This window comes from Mus caroli, unplaced genomic scaffold (genome assembly GCF_978045245.1).
Source record: "Mus caroli unplaced genomic scaffold, Mus_caroli_1 scaffold_9, whole genome shotgun sequence".
Taxonomy (NCBI): domain Eukaryota; kingdom Metazoa; phylum Chordata; class Mammalia; order Rodentia; family Muridae; genus Mus; species Mus caroli.
In genome coordinates, this window is record NW_028227264.1 from 39,187,359 (window position 1) to 39,205,997 (window position 18,639).

Here is an 18,639-nt window from a genome sequence, read left to right on the forward strand (position 1 = left end):
CTGAACAACCCTCCAGAGAAAGGTGGTTACTGAAGATTTACCTAGATAAATGTGGGCAGCACCACAACTCCCTTAGCTCTCAGGAGGAGTCAAGGCCAGCTAGGCATGCATGTGGAATCACCACAGACTTACAAAGGATTCCTACCCAATTCCAATCAGCCACAGAAAGTAAACGTGCAGTAACCGAAGGGTCACATAAATGTAAGCTGGTGAACTGCTGACTTATATTGGAGACCACACAAGTCACTGTTGGGTCCTTTCCCCATTTCTTCTGGTATAGAGGTAAGAAATCAGGCATGACAAAACTATGTAAACTGTGAAAATATTAGACATTTTGGTCATTATCATCGAGTTCCTATCAATTTATGACATTTGTCTCTCTCGAATTAGAAATGACTAAAATTCCCAAAATTAAGGGATTGATAGATGATGAAGAAGAATACAAACTTGGATACGTACATCTCCGAGCTCGGCAACAAATCAAAGCTATCTGCAGATGTAAGAGGCAGAACCTGCATTTTACTCAATGGCTATGCTGGACGAGGAACTCACTGGGAGAAAGTAACACTCACTGTCTGAAATGACTGTTTTTAATTAATTTATTTAAACTTACTACAAAGTAAGTTAGTAAGTATTTTTGTTGTTGTTCCTGGCGAGCTGCCTGTGCTTCCTGAGTGAGCCAGCACGCGGGCAGAGTGATTCTTGCCATCCAGTGAGGCTTATCACAGTCTGTTCTGTCTTTGTCCTCCTACCTTAGCTTTAGGTGTGGGAATCACAGATGCATGCCATCATAACACATGGTAGTGATTTCTAACATGGAGATAGGACAATTTTGTATCAAAAGTTCAACAACAACAACAACACTACAATGTCTAATCATTGCTACACATGTAGATGAAGTTCCAGACTCGGAGAACAATGGGGCTAAAGTGGTTTGCAGCAAGGAGAACTGTGAACTTCCCAGAATACTGAAAGATCCACACTCCAGAGACATCTATCTGCTGCTGGAGAAGCTCAGCAGAACTCTACGTGGAAAATGAAAAGAAAGCCACAAATTCATTTCACAGGAAAAACAACAAAACTTCATATTAAATAAAATGGGGGGTAGGTATCTACCTATAAGCTGTCAAAAAAAGAAAAAAAATCACTTTCAAGGAAAACTAAATTCACTAGAAAAAGACAGTCCGTTACCAGTAACGACTGAGTAAGAGAAAACATCTTAGGTGAGCTGAGAGGAATTCTCAGCTAATAAACTAAACCTAGTAAAATATCCAAGATCGAGTACTGAGCACTAACACTGAAGACAAACTAGAAGGGTAATCACCAACCACTCTATTAAAGGACAGCCTAAAGAAAGCACTTTGACAGAAAGCAGACATCTTTGCAGATAAGATGTAAAAAAGCCTGTCACTCATGTCTGTCTTGTGTGTACGTGTGCACACATACCAAACAAACTATCCCAAAAGGTAGGGATGGGAGTGGAATTGAAGTAGGGCTTGTACGGCTTAGAAGCTGAAGCTACTGAGTAACTCAGACATGTAGTTTCTAGGGTAACCACTTCAAGAAACTCGGGGCATCATCTGTACATGACAGCAGATAAAAAGAACACTGACTAAAAAAACCATCCAGAAGCCTGGGTGCCTGACATGTTTTCTGCCTTTCTTCTACTACATCTATAGCTTAACAGTCTTATATGTACAAACGTATACTTTATAAAAACACTGACATGGCTGTACCTCACTGGTTTTATATTACCTTCTTTATTTTTTTCATTTAATGTGTATGTATGTATATATTTTTATTATTATTATGGGCAGAGGATGTAGCTCAGGTAATGGATTGTTTCCTTAGCATACACAAAGTCTTGGTGTGGATAGAATGGTGGCACAAGTTTATAATCTCAGCACTTGGAATCAGAAGTTCTGGGTCATCCTGGGATACCCAAGGTCCTGTCTGCAACCAACCAACCCAAAACATCTTGTGTTTGACTCTGGCTAAAAGGCAAGTTCATGGTTATGTGCAAACTTATCCTTTTATGCCTAGTTTTCAATGTAGATGCACTGAGGCCAGGGACTGTTGTGTTATTTTGTGGTCTAGCACAGGGGTTGGCAAACTCCAGAATATGGGCAAAATTTAGCCCACAGATGGAATTTTGTACTAACAAAATAATAATGGTATTTGCAGTCTTACTGTGTTGATTAAAATGAAATGAACATCAACAAAAAAGACTTGACAAAGTATATGAGGTCAACAGTGTAAGTCACGCTTGGAACTTGGTCCTTTACTGACGTTTTCGAATCTCCATATACATGATCAGTTGTTTTTTAAACCTTTAATCAATCTCTCCTCACCCCACCCCCGCCCTGTGCGTGCGTATGTGTGTGTGTGTGTGTGTGTGTGTGTGTGTGTTTGATGTCAAGGGTCTTCCTCAATCATGCTTCACTTTACTTCTGAGACCTGGAGCTATACTGGTGAGTTAGGGAGCCAAGGAATAAGTTGTCGCTGACCTCCACAAGGGCATTTTAACATGCACCCCCACCCCCACCCCCAAAACACAACAGGGCATACATTTATTTTTGGCCAAATACTCTCAGTCACAAGAGAATCATTCAAACAGACACGTGTAATTTCCTGCTTCACAATTCTTCCCTTGATAATTTTCTAACCCCTTTACTTCATGGATCTTTCCTTCTCTGGTGCACACTGCTCATCTCCTACAGAACCCACACAGCTGGGGATCTAGCCCAGCTCTCAATGAACCGCTGGTATCTTAGAGATTGATTCCAACTCGTTCTCTTTACGTACTGAACCATTCCTTAGAGTCTGAAGTAAACAAGATGGAAAGAAAGCTTCCTCCCAGCCAGTGCCTGCTCAACTCCAAATCTGACTCTCAATGTCCATACTTAGTCAAGACCTTTTCTTTTAGTTTTTCTTTTGTGTACAAGGCATTGGCGATAGAACACTCTCCAGGCCCCGGAAATGAACTTAGAAATGTGGTTAAGTGATGCCCTGGGCTACGACAAAGAGATAGAGATAGAAGAATCAAGGAGCCTGAGGCTGGGGGATCACAGGTTTGGATCTATGAGGGAGGCAAGGGAATCTTGAGAAGGAGCTTGTTATACTTGTGAGGCTTTACAGGTCCTTCAGCACTGGAGGACGGCAGGCCTCACATGCTGTATAAAGCATGAAGTGCTTATCTAAGAGACAACATGATGCTTTGGGGATGTGATAGGAGTTCTGAATTTAGGAATGAACAGTCTTGATGTACTGTGTAGGAAAGACGTGGGCGTGCGGCTAGAAGAAAGAAGCACACAAAAAGTTATTCTTGTTTTAAAAGAAATGAGAATCTGAGCTAAACAGTGGCAACTGAAAAAGAAAGAGACATTTGATAAACATCACTCAGTCACAGTGGGAAAAAGTAGCTGTCACTCAAGAAGTCAAGAGTAATCCCCAGAGGAAAGAAGGATGCTCTGAAGGCTGTGCTAAGGAAAACAGAGAGGAAGAGATCAAGTTGGGGGGGGGGGGGGGAATCAAAACCAACCAACCAGCCAAAAACACGATGAAGGGGAGGTAGCGGCTGAACAACTAACTAGCGAGTTAGCGGGGCTGAGGAAAAGGAAAATGGTGAGCCTTCTGTTTGTGGCTTGAGCCAATGAACAGGATGTGGATCAATCAAAACGGGGAATACAAACGTGCACTAGAGAGAAAGACACTTAAGCTTTTAGCACACCATACAAAAGGGGCACAAGAGCCATTCTGGATGAGATTTAAAAAAACAAAATTAAGAAAGCTGGCATGGAGTTTAAGACAGGGGTTTACTAGGACAGCTGGTATTTAATCAGTATATAACTGTTACAGCTAAAATTGCTTTGCAGTTTTGAAAATTGGTAGCTAAACATACTTGAAGGATGAGTAAGAATGGGCTCAGAGCTCTTAAGTGATGTCTCCAAGGAGGCCATGTGGCTAAGTGCTAGAGGGAGATATGAATAATACTGGAATCTTGATTCATGCTTATGTTAACCTCTTCACAGTGGTCACCTGTGAGCCACCAGAAGTATATATTGCAGTTAAAAATATGTGAGACTATGTGGAGGGAAACTTGAAATAACATCCTAAACCTAGAAAACCAAACGCTGACAGGGCTGTCAGAACAGGGAACCTGAAGGCTGAGGATAGCTCGGTGGACATCATAGGAAAAATAAAGAATAGAGAAAAGGAATTATAAGAGTTATTTGATGCAGCGATTTAATTCAGATGGCAGAACCGTCTCATGACTGCAAAAGGCCTGGGACACCATTTCCACCAAGCAATTAATCAAGAAGCCAAGGCTAGACTGTACTGAGCTGGGGTGAGGAACCCTGTGACAAACACGGGGAACAATGCATAGCACTGAAAGTTGGAATGTCTAAGGAACACACGGGGAAGGCTGCTGGAAAGTCCTAGGCTGGCAGAGCTTTGTTCTGTTCTAAAGATAGACTTCCCAGTGTTCTTTCATGCCAGGTGTCCTTATAAAAAACTTCAACTTCATAAATGACACAAACAAGACCCAGGGAGAGCTTAGTTAGAAATCTTCTTCTTTTCCCTCGTCACAGTCTTTGAGCTGGTCATTCACTCACACAGGGCTTGCTACAGACTGGCGCTCTCAAAGGGCTCAAGACACACTAAGTCTTCTCCTTAGTTTGGAAACTCCTGCTTTAGCTAACGTGGCCTCTCTCTCTTTGAATTGACATTTTATTTAACTCACTCTGTACCAGGCTGGCCTCGAACTCAGAAATCTGCCTGCCTCTGCCTGCCACCACTGCCTGGCGACTTTTTATTTTTTTTATTTTTATTTTTTTAAGAAAGGTCTTGTCTGAGCAATCTACCAAAAAAAAAAAAAAAAAAAATCACACTTCTACCTTATTCTTTGTTGTGGCTATTACCCCACCCCCATCCCACCCCTCACCCCCGGACACCCAGTGTTCAATTCAATCTGTAACTATTTGTCCACATTTAATTGGTTGCTTCACCCACGAGAATGATTCCAGTATGAACTATGATAGCAAAGATGTTCTGGTTGGTTGACCCTTGTGGCTTTAATCCTGTTGTTACTGGGAAACAATACATGCTCCATAGAGAACTATATTATAGAACTATAAAGCTGGGTTTTCCCCCTTTATCAACTTCCTCGGTTGGGTTCGTGCATGCTACTTCCTAAACTTTATGTCCTTTTTCCATTCATTGTATTAACACAAAGAATCACAATAGCTAACATGTATCGCTTTCCACTAGATAGATATTAGGCTCCGTGCTATAATCTTTACCATATAATTTCACTCAATTTTTACAATAACCTCCCGGTAAATATGTTTTTATACGGCTATCTTCATTGCACAACTGTACAAAAGAACGTTGTGTAATTTGAAAGTGGTGAAGCCAGGATTCGTGCCGAGTTCCTCAAAAACAAAACAGTGCCTGGCCATGGCTCACTTCTAGTGAGGGCACAAATTCTAGTTTGAAAGTCATGATCCAATATTATCTATGTTCTGAACTTATACCTGCTCTAATAAGGCTACATCTTAGTCTACAAATTCAAACTTTCCTCCTCTCGTGGACTACTTTTATCCGACGGAGATACGAAGGACAGGGGTTAGTGGAGAGCTGCTCCGTACTTCCAATCGTCAAGGAGGATGTGGGAAGAGATGTAAACGCTAGTTACGTACTTCTCAGCGCCCAGGTAGACCAGCCTCTAACCGAGACGAGCTGAAAGCAGTTCCTGAGCTCATTAGTGTCCAAAACACTTACCTTAACTGCCACCTCCGGAGCCGAGTCCACCGCCACGGTCAGAGAGAGCTTGGCTGAAGGCGATTTGGTCAAGTGCATGAGAGAGTCCGCGGCTGGCAGCGGACACCGACTGCCCTCACTGTCCGAATCCGATTCGGACCCCGAGCCCGAGCCATACGAAGCAGCTAGAGCTGCAATCGCAGCCGACATGACTGCAACAGATACTCTCTGCTAAGGCCAGGCCAAGGCGGAAGAAGCAGCGTCTCCCAGGTCCTGTCAGATCGTCATGGAACTCGATATTTACCTCCTTTGAAAACAAATCATTTATAACTTCTCGAAAAAAAACTTAATTATTATTGCGATAACTGTATAAAAACTTGAGATTCACAAACATTTATCTAAAGAAGCACAAGGGATTATAACTATTTGTAACTTTCAGGACCTCGTTGATTAAAGACCCAGTCCTGAGATGTGTTTGAAGCCTCGAGGACCTTCACTCCCGGCGTACAGTGCGGCGAGGAGCTCGCGGCACCATGGGAAATGTAGTTTGGAGCGAGGAGGTGGAGCCGGGCAGAGGGGGCCTGCCTTCGACCCCGCCCCCAAGAGGATGCTTCATTCAATTGGATGTCATCTTCCCTCATTCCCGAGCCGGGCACCGTTCTCTCCGGCCCCCTCCCCCAAAGTGCGGATCGGGCAATACCACAGAGCCTCAGGACAGGGGGAAGCGCCGTCCTCTTGCCCACGGACCGGTAAGTGGGTGGATGCTCACTCTCCCACCATGCCGCCGTACGCCCTGCAGGGTTCGAGGGGAGAGTGCGAATCCTAAGTTCCGAGACCTGGGACCCGTCTGGTGCAGCTCCGGGGAAAGGTCGTGAGGCCAGGCGGAGAGCGCCCCGCGGCTCCCCCTGCTGCAGGCGCGGGTCCCCGCGCCCGGTTGTGGAGCGTCGCGCGGGGAGGGGGCGGCGCAGGGCAGCGGCGGCTCGCGGTGTTGTTCGCTCGCGCGTCGAGCGCACCGCGGCTCGGGCGAGCAGTGGGCGCCCCCGGCGGCATTCCCGGCGGCCCGGCGCCTCAGCCAGTGCCCGGCGCGGCTTCCATCCCGCAGCCCGACGCTCCCGAGGGGCTCCTGGTGGCGTCCCAGTGCGGAGCCGGACCGGCGGCAGCCGCCGAAGCATGTAGAAGGGGTACGGCGCGAGCCCCCCACGGTTTCGCGGTGAGCACGAGTCTCTCAGGATTTTGTCCCTTTTTTTTTCTACCCGGGGTCCTGACGAGGGAACTGTTCTCCACCGACCCGAGCCGAGAGGGGCGTGTGGATGAGCCCGGGTCTGCAGCGGCGGCGATGGATGGGCGCGCCGCCCCCGCCCCCATCCCGGGCTCCCCCGCGCCCGCCGCCCAGCAGCCCGGGCTGCGCGTGGAGGACGAGGCGTGGGATCTCGGGCGCGGGGACTGGCCCGAGGCTGCTCTGGGTGCAGCATCTGCGGCTCTCACCTGCGGCGCGGGGTTCGGGGCTCCGATCCCGCCGCTCCGCCCTTGTGCATCGGCCCGGCGAAGGCTGCAGCCAGTCGCGGAGCCCTCGGCTCGCCCGGCGTGCCAGCGGTTCTGAAAAGCGAGTCCTGGCCGTGGGTCTTTACGCCGCGGCTCTCTGCACGACCATGGTAAAGCGAGTGCCGGCATCCCTTTATATTCCAGTTTGGAAGAGAAGGCAGAGAGGGTGCCGGCTCTTCTGATGCCTGGAAATGGGGAGGTTCCTCGGGCAGAGTTAGGGAGACGCTTGCTGGGCTCTGATGTCGGCAGGACTCGCCCATTGTGCCACCCAGATAATTATTCAACTATGCAGCATCCATTGCACCTTTCCCATTTTTCTTTTCCCCTAGCTACAGCATGCCCCCTAGCTTCCGTACTCTGACACCTTCTTTTGCACTTGCGGATGATGAACTAGAATAATGGTGAAAAGAAAGCTCATCGGATCCCAACATTCACGACCTGCCCTGTGACTGACTAATTAATACCTAGCTAGAATAGGTACTTTAATTCGACTCATTCTGACCCTATCCTTTACTATACAAAATATGCCCGAGATTCTATTTACATTTTTTTCTTGGTGTTTCCATTAGCTAAGTCTTTATTTTCAGTAATCGGTGTGATTAGTTTATTAGTTGTTCAGTTGTACAAACATCCATTGACATTGTAAATTTAATTGGTAAACTTTCATTTTTCTAATTAATTGTTGGGAGCGGCATAACACAAGTACAGATGCAGTCCCATTTGGAACTCACAGGAACAGTTTGTCTTTGATCTCAGTTTCTGTTAGGGAAAGTATTTTTATTTATTTTGAATATTTGAATAACGTACTTAATATAAAGTTTTCTGTTTTAATAAGAAAAGTTTTATATTTGTAGAATATTTGAACATTTGATTTACTAATCATATCTTTCATTTGAATGAGAGGAAGGATTTAATATGGGAGGAGAAAACTCCCTAACTTGGATTTTAATTTTCACTTAGTTATTTTTACAGTATATTTTATTGCTAGTTACAGTTTTTTTCTTTTAACTCTTATGGACATGGATAAGTAGATCCAGTTTTGAATACCTTAAGGACAGAATATATCTCGAAAACTTGGGAAACAAACATAGCTACTTACTATTTAAATGATATCATTTAAGAACAACCTATTAGCCACTAGAAACATCTTTTCGTTTTTATCGGCTTTTCCCTCTTTATGTGTTTAAGCTTGTTTTGTTAACCCTTTCGATATGAACAGAATTGTACACAGACAATGCAAGAGTTTGAAGGTGCAGTGATTATTTAATTTGTAAAGGGCATACATTTAAGTTGACGGTGTAGAATCGTTTTTTTTTTTTTTTTTTTTTTTTTTTTTTTGGCTAGGAAAGAACTTGCAATTTACAAAATGGACATCTTGCCTTGGTTTCCTAACATGTAAATGGAAACAATACTCTTATGCCACACAATAGTATGCATTAAATATGAGAAGATATTTTCCCAGTACTTTTAAACTAACTTTAAGTATTTTAATTAATCGATGAATCATGAAGATGCTTCGGTATGCTTTTCCACAGTGCCTGGGAGGGGCTGATTTACATTTGAGTTTGCTTTGGCCAGATGGCTTTAGCTTGAATTCATTTCTTGTTTTTTAACTATAGACTTAATGCCTACATATAATAATTATATAGTTAATACTGGTGAAAATAATTGGTAACGAGTAGAATATTGAGTTAAATTTGTGAAAAGTCTAGAAAATATTGAAGATCTCTTAAATTTAGAAATGCTAGTTAATATATTTCATAATTGTGATTACTTATAAGATACACTGAAGGTCAGCTTTATTGGTTGGGTTTCTAAATGACCATATGTTGAGAGACAGCATATTGGTATAGTATAATACTCAATTTCTTTTTTGTTTAATTTTAAGAATAACTTAAGCTATCTTTTCCAAAGGCTTGATCTTCAGTAGAGATTATATTTGGGTTCTTATTAAAAGATTAACTCCTTTACCTTCATAGCAGAAACTACTGTTGAGACTATATTATTATAGCTTTTATTAAGATATTAGACTTTTGGTTACTTTGTAGGAGGAAATCTTAAAGATGGAAAAAGTCTCTATAAATGAGTCTATAATTCATTAATTTATAATTCATTGATTAGCTGATATTTTTTAGAATTATCTTAATTATATTTTATCATTTTCTCAAATATAAAGAGCTAAAATTTAGCTTTTTTTTTTTAATTGGGTAAAGAAAAAGTCTGGTTTTTCTTGAGCTCTGTGAAGAGAGGAACTATCCTGCAGCTTTACTGTCACAAATCCAAAGATGGTGGCAAAGGGTTCATCTGTGTGCCACAAACAAAAGGAGTGAAGAAGGAGGAGCGAACGTTTGATTTACTAAAGCAGCGTGAGCTCCAAAGAGAAAGATATGCTTGAATTGTTTTTGGAACCTCTGCTTATAATCCTTTTACCGCATGTTATTGAGCTAGCACTAGGTATTGCATGATGGAGATGTTGGCAGCCTACATGGAAGGATAGTAATGATCTTGCAGCGCACTTCCTGAAAATGGATGGGAACGCTTCTGTTTCCGAAGTTATCTTTCTCTGTGACTTCAGTTTTCCAATGAAATCTTAATAAAAAAGATGTATATAAATGATGTCTTGTGCTTGTTTGTGTAACAGGTTTTTATTTTTAAATAAATGACCTCAAGATAGAACTTCGTAAAATTAAGAATTGTGGTTTGTTTATTTATTTATTATATACAGATTATAATTTTAAAATTTTATCTCCTTTTTTTTTTCGTCTCAGTGCTGGGAATAAAATCCAGGGCCTCATGTGCGCCACACACTCTTACTACTAAGCTATACTTCCTGCCCTTAACTTTGAATATTGAATTTTCATAAGTTGGTAGTCTTAACTTATTTATTATGTTTGAAAATCATACCATGCCGTAGAACTTTGCAGTAGTTTTTTTTTTTCTCATTGCTGAGATAGAATAACAAAAATTAATGGAAGTGGCTTACAGGGGGAATGATTTATTTTACCTAGTGTTTGAATGGATATGGTCCATCAAAGGGGCAGGGGCAGGGGCAGGGCATAGTTGCAAGACCATGAGGCAGCTGACCATATAACATCTGCAGCTAGGAATGAGAGAAATAAATGCTGTCTGCACTTAGTTTTTTTCTGTTTTATTCAGCCAGGATCCAAGCATATAGAATGGAGTCATAACATTCAGGGTGGGCCTCCGTTATCCAAACCTCCAGAGATTTGTCTCCTGGGTGATTATACACCCACTGGAGTTTCCAATGAAGACTAACCACCACAGACTTGGAACTTATTTTCTCAGAAACTATTTACTTCATGATTAGACTCAGCCTACCAAAAGCCTATTTAACCCATAATATACTGCAGTTACTCGATTATGTTACTGGATTATACTAGTAATTGTAAAATTCTAGAAAATCATGAAATTATGCTAACAACTATAAATATATCAACATAAGTATACGGTGACAGCATTATTGAAACTTCCTCGCTCTCATCCATGAAACAGGAAGAGGAGGATATTTCTCGGAGTTTGTATTGCTTAGCCTTATCTCATAAGGCAGGATGTTAGGGAAATTGCAAGGGTGTAGGGTCTTCTTGTGATTTTACTTCTCAAGGGTTTTGGTTTTGTCAATTGCAGTATCAAAAAAGTTGAAGTAGAGGACCCCTGCTCTGGTTTCTTCCCTAGAACAGAAGTCTGAGGTACTTGGAGAAGTCTGTGGACCTCCCCTTTCTTGTGAGACATTTTCCATTTCTAATATTTCTGCCTATACATTTGTCAGGGATTTTTTTTTTTTTTCCCTTCTAGTTCTCCTTCTGGAAAGAGCGTAGTTCTAAACTTTTCTTCATATGTCTCCTTTTGGAAGCAAGGTGTTTAGTTCTTAGGTTGTTACTAATTTTGATGGTTTTTAAAATAAGCTCTCAGCACAATTAAATGTTATTATAATTGTACATTAGACTTCGATGGGGTGTGGAAGGATTGGAGGCAGGTTGAAAAACGAATTGTAAATGCTTCAAGGAGAGAGGCGTTTTGAATGTCTGTCCTTCCACCCCCAGCTTCATTTTTATGTTCCAGTGCCTGTTTTTTAGCTTAAGCTCAGTGGATTTTGCAGTTGCGACAGAAGAGCAGGCAAGTCTTTCTGCTGTGAGAATGTGTTGTGAGAAAGTGACTCATGAAACAGCTGTTTGTCACTTAGGTTGGAGGTTTTTAATGGACTTATTTGGAGATTAATGATATTCAGAGATAATGCATAGCATGTTCTCCTAAACGGGAAGGAAGTACTGTTATATGCTAGCTCTAAATGCAAGTCACTCCATAGGGTCTCTTACGTTTGTTTTACCAAATCAGTACCATTGGTGCCAGTCTCATTAGGATTTTATGGAAGATTAGATCAAGTTAGCTAAATCAAAAAGATACAGCTTTTTGCTATTCTGCTTTTTCCCTAGGATGCCCAAAGGTTGAACAAATTTGTTTTTTTTTCCAGTTGTCCAAGCTATAAACTACAAACTCTGAGACTCCTAGTGGCTGTTCCCTTGCCTGTAGACTAGGTAAATAAGTGGCCATATCTAGGACCTCACAAGAAGCCTTAATTACAAGGAGCACCTAGCTTCCTGACTATAGGCTAGGTATGTCTTTGTCCATGGTCCTGAGATTGAGTTCGCTAAAGATGCCATTTTTGTTGTGTCTTCGTAGTAAGTCTTTATTCTACCATGTATTGATTGGACTTGTATTTTAGATAGTTGCCAGCTACCCAAGAGCATTCCATCATAGATGATATAGTTAGTTTGAGGTCACATGGCTAATAAAATTGGAGGTCAACACAGATATGCACTTTCCAGTCCCTCTTTTTTCCTGCTACTTTTTCGGGAATATCATTTCTTAAAGCTAAGAACCTCAGAGGAACTCTAGAATGGACTTAAATGTTGTTATCTCTTGAATTTAAATAATGAAGGCAGCAGATCTTTCTTGATATGGCAAATAGTGGACTAGCTTCTTGCTATTTTTTCTTCTTGAGTGGCCAGTACTCTAATTAGCTGATGCTTCTGCTTTAATTAAATCAGCTTAGAAGATGAACCCTTTGTGTCAGAATATGGATTAGCTCGTTTGGTTCCTCTATCAAAGATTAAGAGAGCTCTCTTATATTTATTCTTTGCTTGTTAAATTTGCTTGCAAATTTGTCTACAAAGTCTAAGCAGTTTTATTTTCTATAGAAATGTCTCCTGTCTTACATTTGTCCATTTTTGGTAGTTTTTAACATACTTGTACAAGAGTTTATGATAAAAAGGTATAGAAAATTTAAGCAGAAAGAAAAGAAAGTAACTTGTATCCTAGTGGAGAATACAGACTAACAGTTTCCTGAAACCGAAGCAAAATCTTTCTGGTAGACTTAGAAATCTATCAGGTTTGTTGTTTCTAAAGAGCCTTCTATGACCTCACTGATTTTTCCCTCTTGCTCTCAGTTTTTAATTGCATCGATGCCTGTCCTTTTTACTCGTTTCTTTCTACTTTCTCCAGGCCCATTACCCTTAGTCGCTTGAGTTGGAGGTTTATTGATTTAAGATCTTTCTTCGCCACTTCTCCTCCTCCTGGATTTTGAGATAGAGTCTCATGTACCTCAAGGCAGCTTCAGTCTTGCATTTGTAGCTGGGGATCACCCTGAACTCCCAGACTTCTTTTCTCCATTTCTAAGGTGTTGGAATTAGATGTATAAACCTCCAGACCTGACTCCTTTTATTTCCCCAAAATAATCATTGATTTTTGAGCTATCTCACAGATTTGAGGACATACTTTCCTTTAGTTCTGATCATTCAAAATAAATTCTTTTGAGACCTTTGAACTATTTTGTTCAATTTCCAAATATTTTGATATTTTCCACTGTCCTCTGAGAGTATGCATTGTATAGTTCCTATTCATTTTTCACCAGTGTATTTTATAACCTGAAATGTCATCTGTCTCAGTGAATGGACCATGTGAGCTAGAGAGGAATATATTCTGTTTTGGAATTAAAGTACTTTATACATGTCACTTAGGTTCAGTTGATTGATGGTTGTTTTTTGTTTTTTGTTTTTAGTTTAACTGTATCTTATTTTCCTGCCTGTTGGGCCTATTAGTACTAATGAGGAATTCTGAAGCCTCCAACTCTGCCAATATATCCAGCTACTGCTTGCCATTTTGTCAAGTTTTACCACACACATTTTGATGTTCTATTCTGAAGAACGTTGTACTACTCAGGGTTCTCTAGAGTCACAGAACTTATGGGTTGCCTCTATATAGTAAGGGAATTTGTTGATGACTTACATTCTGTAGTCCAACTCCCAACAATGGTCAGCAACAGCTGAGAATAGAAATACAAGGATCTGGCAATTGCTCAGTCCCACAAGGCAAGCAGACGAAGGGGTGGGGGAGAGAGAGAGAGAGAGAGAGAGAGAGAGAGAGAGAGAGAGAGAGAGAGAGAGCGCAAATGAATATCTTCCTTCTTCCAATATCCTCATATGGTCTCCAGCAGAAGGTGTAGCCCAGATTAGAGGTGTGTGCCACCATGCCTTTAATCCCAGATGACCTTGAACTCAGAGATCTCCCTGTCTTAATCTGGGATTCATAACCACTATGCTTCAAGATCTCCGTACCAAGATCCAGGTGAGAAACTGTATCTCCCAGCCTCCAGATTAGGATCACCGGTGAGCCTTCCAATTCTGGATTGTAGTGCATTCCAGATATAGTCAGGTTGACAACCAGGAATAGCCACTACAAACGTGTACATTAAGAGGGATTGTTGTGTTGTTTTGGTAAAGGTAACTTTATTATAGTATACTTTTACATTCCAGATAATCCCCCTCATGCAGAGGACTCCCTGGTTTACGCTGGCTACTTCAAGCCTTCTTTAGGTTCATATTGATATAGTTAACATTTGTATTTTCCTTCCCTCTGAAGAACTTGTTTGGTCACTTGTTGACAGAAGTATTATCACTGGTGACCAATTCCCCTAGTTTGTAGTTATCTGAAAGTCCAACACAAAGTAAGTTTGTTCTTCCAAGATTTTCTTCATCCTTTCATTTTTAAATCTATGTCTTCCTAAAATAGATTTCTCATAGACTGTATGAAGTTGGACCTTTTTACTCCCTCAATATCTCTGTCTTTTAATCGGTATATTTGAACCATTCACATTTAAAGTAATTAATGATAGTTGGATTGATTGCTATCATATTTTTAACTTATATTCATTGCTTTTGTACTTTGCTTTTTTTAAAAAAAAATCTTCTTTATCTTCTCTGACATTAATTGAATATTTTATATGGCTCAATTTTTCTCTCCATTCTTAGAATATCAATTATATATTTTGACAGTTTCTTTTAATGGCTACCCAGATTTTTTGGATGCATTTATGGTTAATCTCAGTCTCTGTATAAATATACTAATGCCACTTAACATGTAGTTTAGGTATCTTTTAACAAAATTCCCAATTCCCCTGCCCTATCCTTTGTAATATTGTTGCCATTCATTTGATTTAATTATATCACACAATAATTTGTATTATTTTTAAATGAATAACTATCTGTATAAAGATTTTATTTTACCTTCCTTTAATCTCTGACATCCTTTATATTCTTATATAGATCTGCCCTATTTTAGTATTTTCTTTCCCTCTGCAGAAGTGTTTTGTCATTTCTGGACAGGCATATTTACTGGTGACAAGTTCCCTTGGTTTTTATTTGTCTGAGAAGACAGTTATTTCACAGTTTGGAATGACTGAATCCAAAGTCTTAAGTTGGTAGCTTTGTTCTTTCAGACCTTGCAGTACCTCATTCTTCAGCATTTGAGCAGCTGTTGCTGAGAGCTAGTGTAATTCTTACCGTCTGTCTATATAAGGAAAACGGTTTTCCTCGTCAGGATTTTGTTCCCATGCTTTTCAGATTTAATTTAGTTTAATTAACCAATTAGTGCTAGGGGATCCAACCTATTGCCTCATCCATGCTAGGTCGGTTCTCTAGCACGGAGCTGCAATCCCAACCGACTTGTCTTTGCAATTTGAGTATCATCTGCTTAGGTGTATCGTGTCTGGTATTTGGTGGTCTTTGTGGGTCTGTCTTTTGGTTTCTGTCATTGGCTTTAGAAAACTTTTGATTCGATATGTGCTGCATATTTTACACAGTAAATGGAATCCTCACAATGGCTTTGTGTAAAGGCATAATTCTTTTCAATTTTGGTTGAAATTCTTTTCGATAAAGGTATAATGCCTTTGCAAGGAAAGAGCTAAATTTTAAATATAGAGCATGACAAAATCTTTATAATTCTAGCCAAATATTAATGTCTTATATCTATTTCTGACTTAGGCTTTTTGTAGATATAGAGAAGAAAACAGAATTATTTTAATTCACTTACTGAATTGCAATATTGGAGATGGTTGTTAGGAATTAGTTCCAGAGTTCAAGTTATATGCAGCACACCAGATAGATCAGTTTGCTATTAAAAGATTTGAATGAGACCTGGGCAGAACACTTGACAGACCAAAAAAAGGACTCCTTTTAAATCCTCCTTCTGGGATTGTTGGAGTTACTTATTGAAGAGTGGAAGACAAGTCGAGAAATCTACTGTCCCAATTCCCAGTCAGCCTTCCACTTCCTGTACACTCTCACAACCACGACACCGGAAAGAAAGAAGTGGTGACTGGAGTCACAGGTGAGGGTCTCCTGATCTTCTCCCCCATGCCTGCAACCTAAGATGCTGGAAACAGCCTTTTTATTGTAGCCTTGCACACACGGGCCATCACACTGTATTGTTCTTCTTTTGTTGCCCAGCTGGGAGCCAAGGTACTCGGTACATCATCAGAGCAGCTCTGATTTGTGATGGCCACAATCCTGTCACAGTTAGAGGAAATATTGTTACAAGAACACACTGCAACTGTTGGACCAATGGTTAGTCCATAGTCAGGAGTTGGCTGTGGGATGGTTCAGTACACTAAAGTGGTTGCCTTGTGAGCCTGTCAACCTGAGCCCGATCTATGGACTGTGCACTGGGAGGAGAGAACCCACTCCCAAAAGTTGTTTTCTGACCTTCACCTGTGCCAGCTCTATGGCTCTCACATACACTTACAGAAAGAAAGCTTGAGTGAATTGATTAACAGAGAATCCACTACTCGCTCTAAATTTATGTTAAAGATAATCTTTTTTTTATTTATTTTTTTATTAGGTATTTTCCTCGTTTACATTTTCAATGCTATCCCAAAAGTCCCCCATACCCACCCACCCCCCCTACCCACCCACTCCCCCTTTTTGGCCCTGGGGTTCCCCTGTACTGGGGCATATAAAGTTCGCAAGTCCAATGGGCCTCTCTTTGCAGTGATGGCCGACTAGGCCATCTTTTGATACATATGCAGCTAGAGACAAGAGCTCTGGGGTACTGGTTAGTTCATATTGTTGTTCCACCTATAGGGTTGCAGTTCCCTTTAGCTCCTTGGGTAATTTCTTTAGCTCCTCTATTGGGGGCCGTGTGATCCATCCAATAGCTGACTGTGAGCATCCACTTCTGTGTTTGCTAGGCCCCGAAAGGTAATCTTAAACCTAAATGATATTGTGTTGTTTCTAGAACTTGTTAATTCCAAAGAATGAATAGGTTTCCTTTGGAGAAAGAGTGGAAAGTCATGGATATTGATTTGGGGACTGTTTGATTTGAATTTGTGACATGTCCTTTGTTTGAGCTGTTTGAGTTTCTACAAATAATGGAGAGTTGGTAGTTCAAGATCTGGGAATAGATGGGTTTATGAAGTGAAGGGGGGAGTTTAAAGACCTGGCGTGTGGTAGAATTTGCCTCTGACTTAGGTTTAGAGAGTGAGAAGAACAGGAGAGAGAAGAGGGTCTTGAGAGGATATAGTGTGCTACTTTTGACCCTCTCTCAATAAGCACAGACCAAGGCCACAACTCCGTGTCTCTGAAGAGAACCCCAAGGCTAGTGAGTGGGGAGAGGCAAAGTCAACCCTGCTGTTACAAGAACAGAGAACGAGAGGAGCATGGGAAAGATAGATGTTTAATGATGAGCAACAAGGGCATCATAGTTTAGGTAAGAAGGGGCCAGGCCTAAGATGGAGTTCTGGAAGTAAAAATGTTCAAGATGTGCACAGGCACTTGGCATGCTTGGTGGAAGAATGGCACTAGTTCTGTCCTTAGAACTGGAGTGATGATGCTCAGGATAAGGGCCACACTTCTGAAGGCCTTGTTCTTTGTCCATGTGTTTCTAACATGTGCTTTAGTCAGTGAATCATACAAGCCGCGTTGAAGTATGAGAGACGTGAAGGCATGAAAAGCGCCATGTATCATGTGCCACTACTGATGGCTCTGTTAGAAAGATACTCGCTTTGCTTGTAAAAATAAGACTTTGATTCTAATAGTTATCTATCTAGTGCTTCATATACAGTAATCAAATGTCATAAAAGTCAACCATTTTATTGTCCTAGAAGGAAACGAACCAGAGAATGTGTCTCAGTAGATTTCTGCATAAAGACGTTACATTCATTCTTAGCATTAAAAAGAAAATGTACAAGCTGGGAAGGGGACCCAGTACAGGTCTTGCAGAGAACCTGAATTCATGAGTTGCACTCCCAGCATCCATAGATCCAGTGGGATCCAATGCCTTTAGCCCTCTGGGCGCCTGCAGTCATGTGCTCGTATTCCTACACGTTGTATACTTTTTAAAATAAATCTTAAAAGAAAAATTTTGTTAAGTATAGAAAGATGATGTTAATGCTCTTTCATACATTTTGTATATATTTCATATAGTAGAGGTGGATTTTATTTTGTGTGTATATCTATCTATGAATGAGTATATGGGGTGGTGGTGCTTGTGGTGCCCTTGTGTGCTCCCATGGAGACCAGATGCTGACATGGGCTGTCTTTCTCTATCATTCCCCACCGTACGTGTGCGTGGGGTGTGGGGCAGGGGCCAATAGTCTCCCATTGAGTTTGGAACTAGCCATTTCTGCAAGGCTAGCTGACTAGTTGGTCTTGCCTAGAATGTTGCTCCTGACATTGTTGGGATTACAGACACACACTGTATGCCCCGCTTTCCCATGGGTCCCGAGGGCCCGTCAGACCTTGTGCTTGTACACCAAGTACTTTACCCACTGCGCCGTCTCGCCAGTCCTCTAACTTGGCTTTTCAAGTCTTGCTGTGTGGCTAGACCAGCACTGCACCCCTTGAGTCCTCTTGCCTCAGCCCCCTGAGCCGGTGCACATGTACACACCACTATGCCCACTCGGTAAATTCACTTACTGAAAGTCGCTACAGGCTGGGTGTGCCTCCTTGTACCTGGAAACTTGTAATCCCACCACTGAGGAGG

At 41.4% G+C, this 18,639-nt stretch overlaps 2 protein-coding genes across 4 annotated transcripts in view; one reads left to right on the top strand and one right to left on the bottom strand.

Annotated features, from left to right (window-relative positions):
- The window catches only part of Cdc40 (cell division cycle 40), a 50,510-nt gene extending 44,457 nt beyond the window's left edge, over positions 1–6,053 (bottom strand). The window contains exon 1 of the mRNA XM_021173930.3: positions 5,785–6,053. Coding sequence (XP_021029589.1) covers positions 5,785–5,973 — 189 coding nt within the window. The 5' untranslated portion in view covers positions 5,974–6,053. The remainder of the gene's footprint in view (positions 1–5,784) is intronic.
- Positions 6,054–6,402: 349 nt separating this feature from the next.
- Wasf1 (WASP family member 1) overlaps positions 6,403–18,639 on the top strand; it is a 56,565-nt gene continuing 44,328 nt past the window's right edge. For 2 of the 3 annotated variants that reach the window (XM_029482863.2, XM_029482865.2), the window contains exon 1: positions 6,546–6,973. The gene's annotated coding sequence lies outside the window, so the exon portion shown is untranslated. Of the gene's footprint in view, positions 6,513–6,545; positions 6,974–18,639 lie in introns of those variants that run through there. The other variant, XM_021174190.3, reaches the window with a different exon arrangement.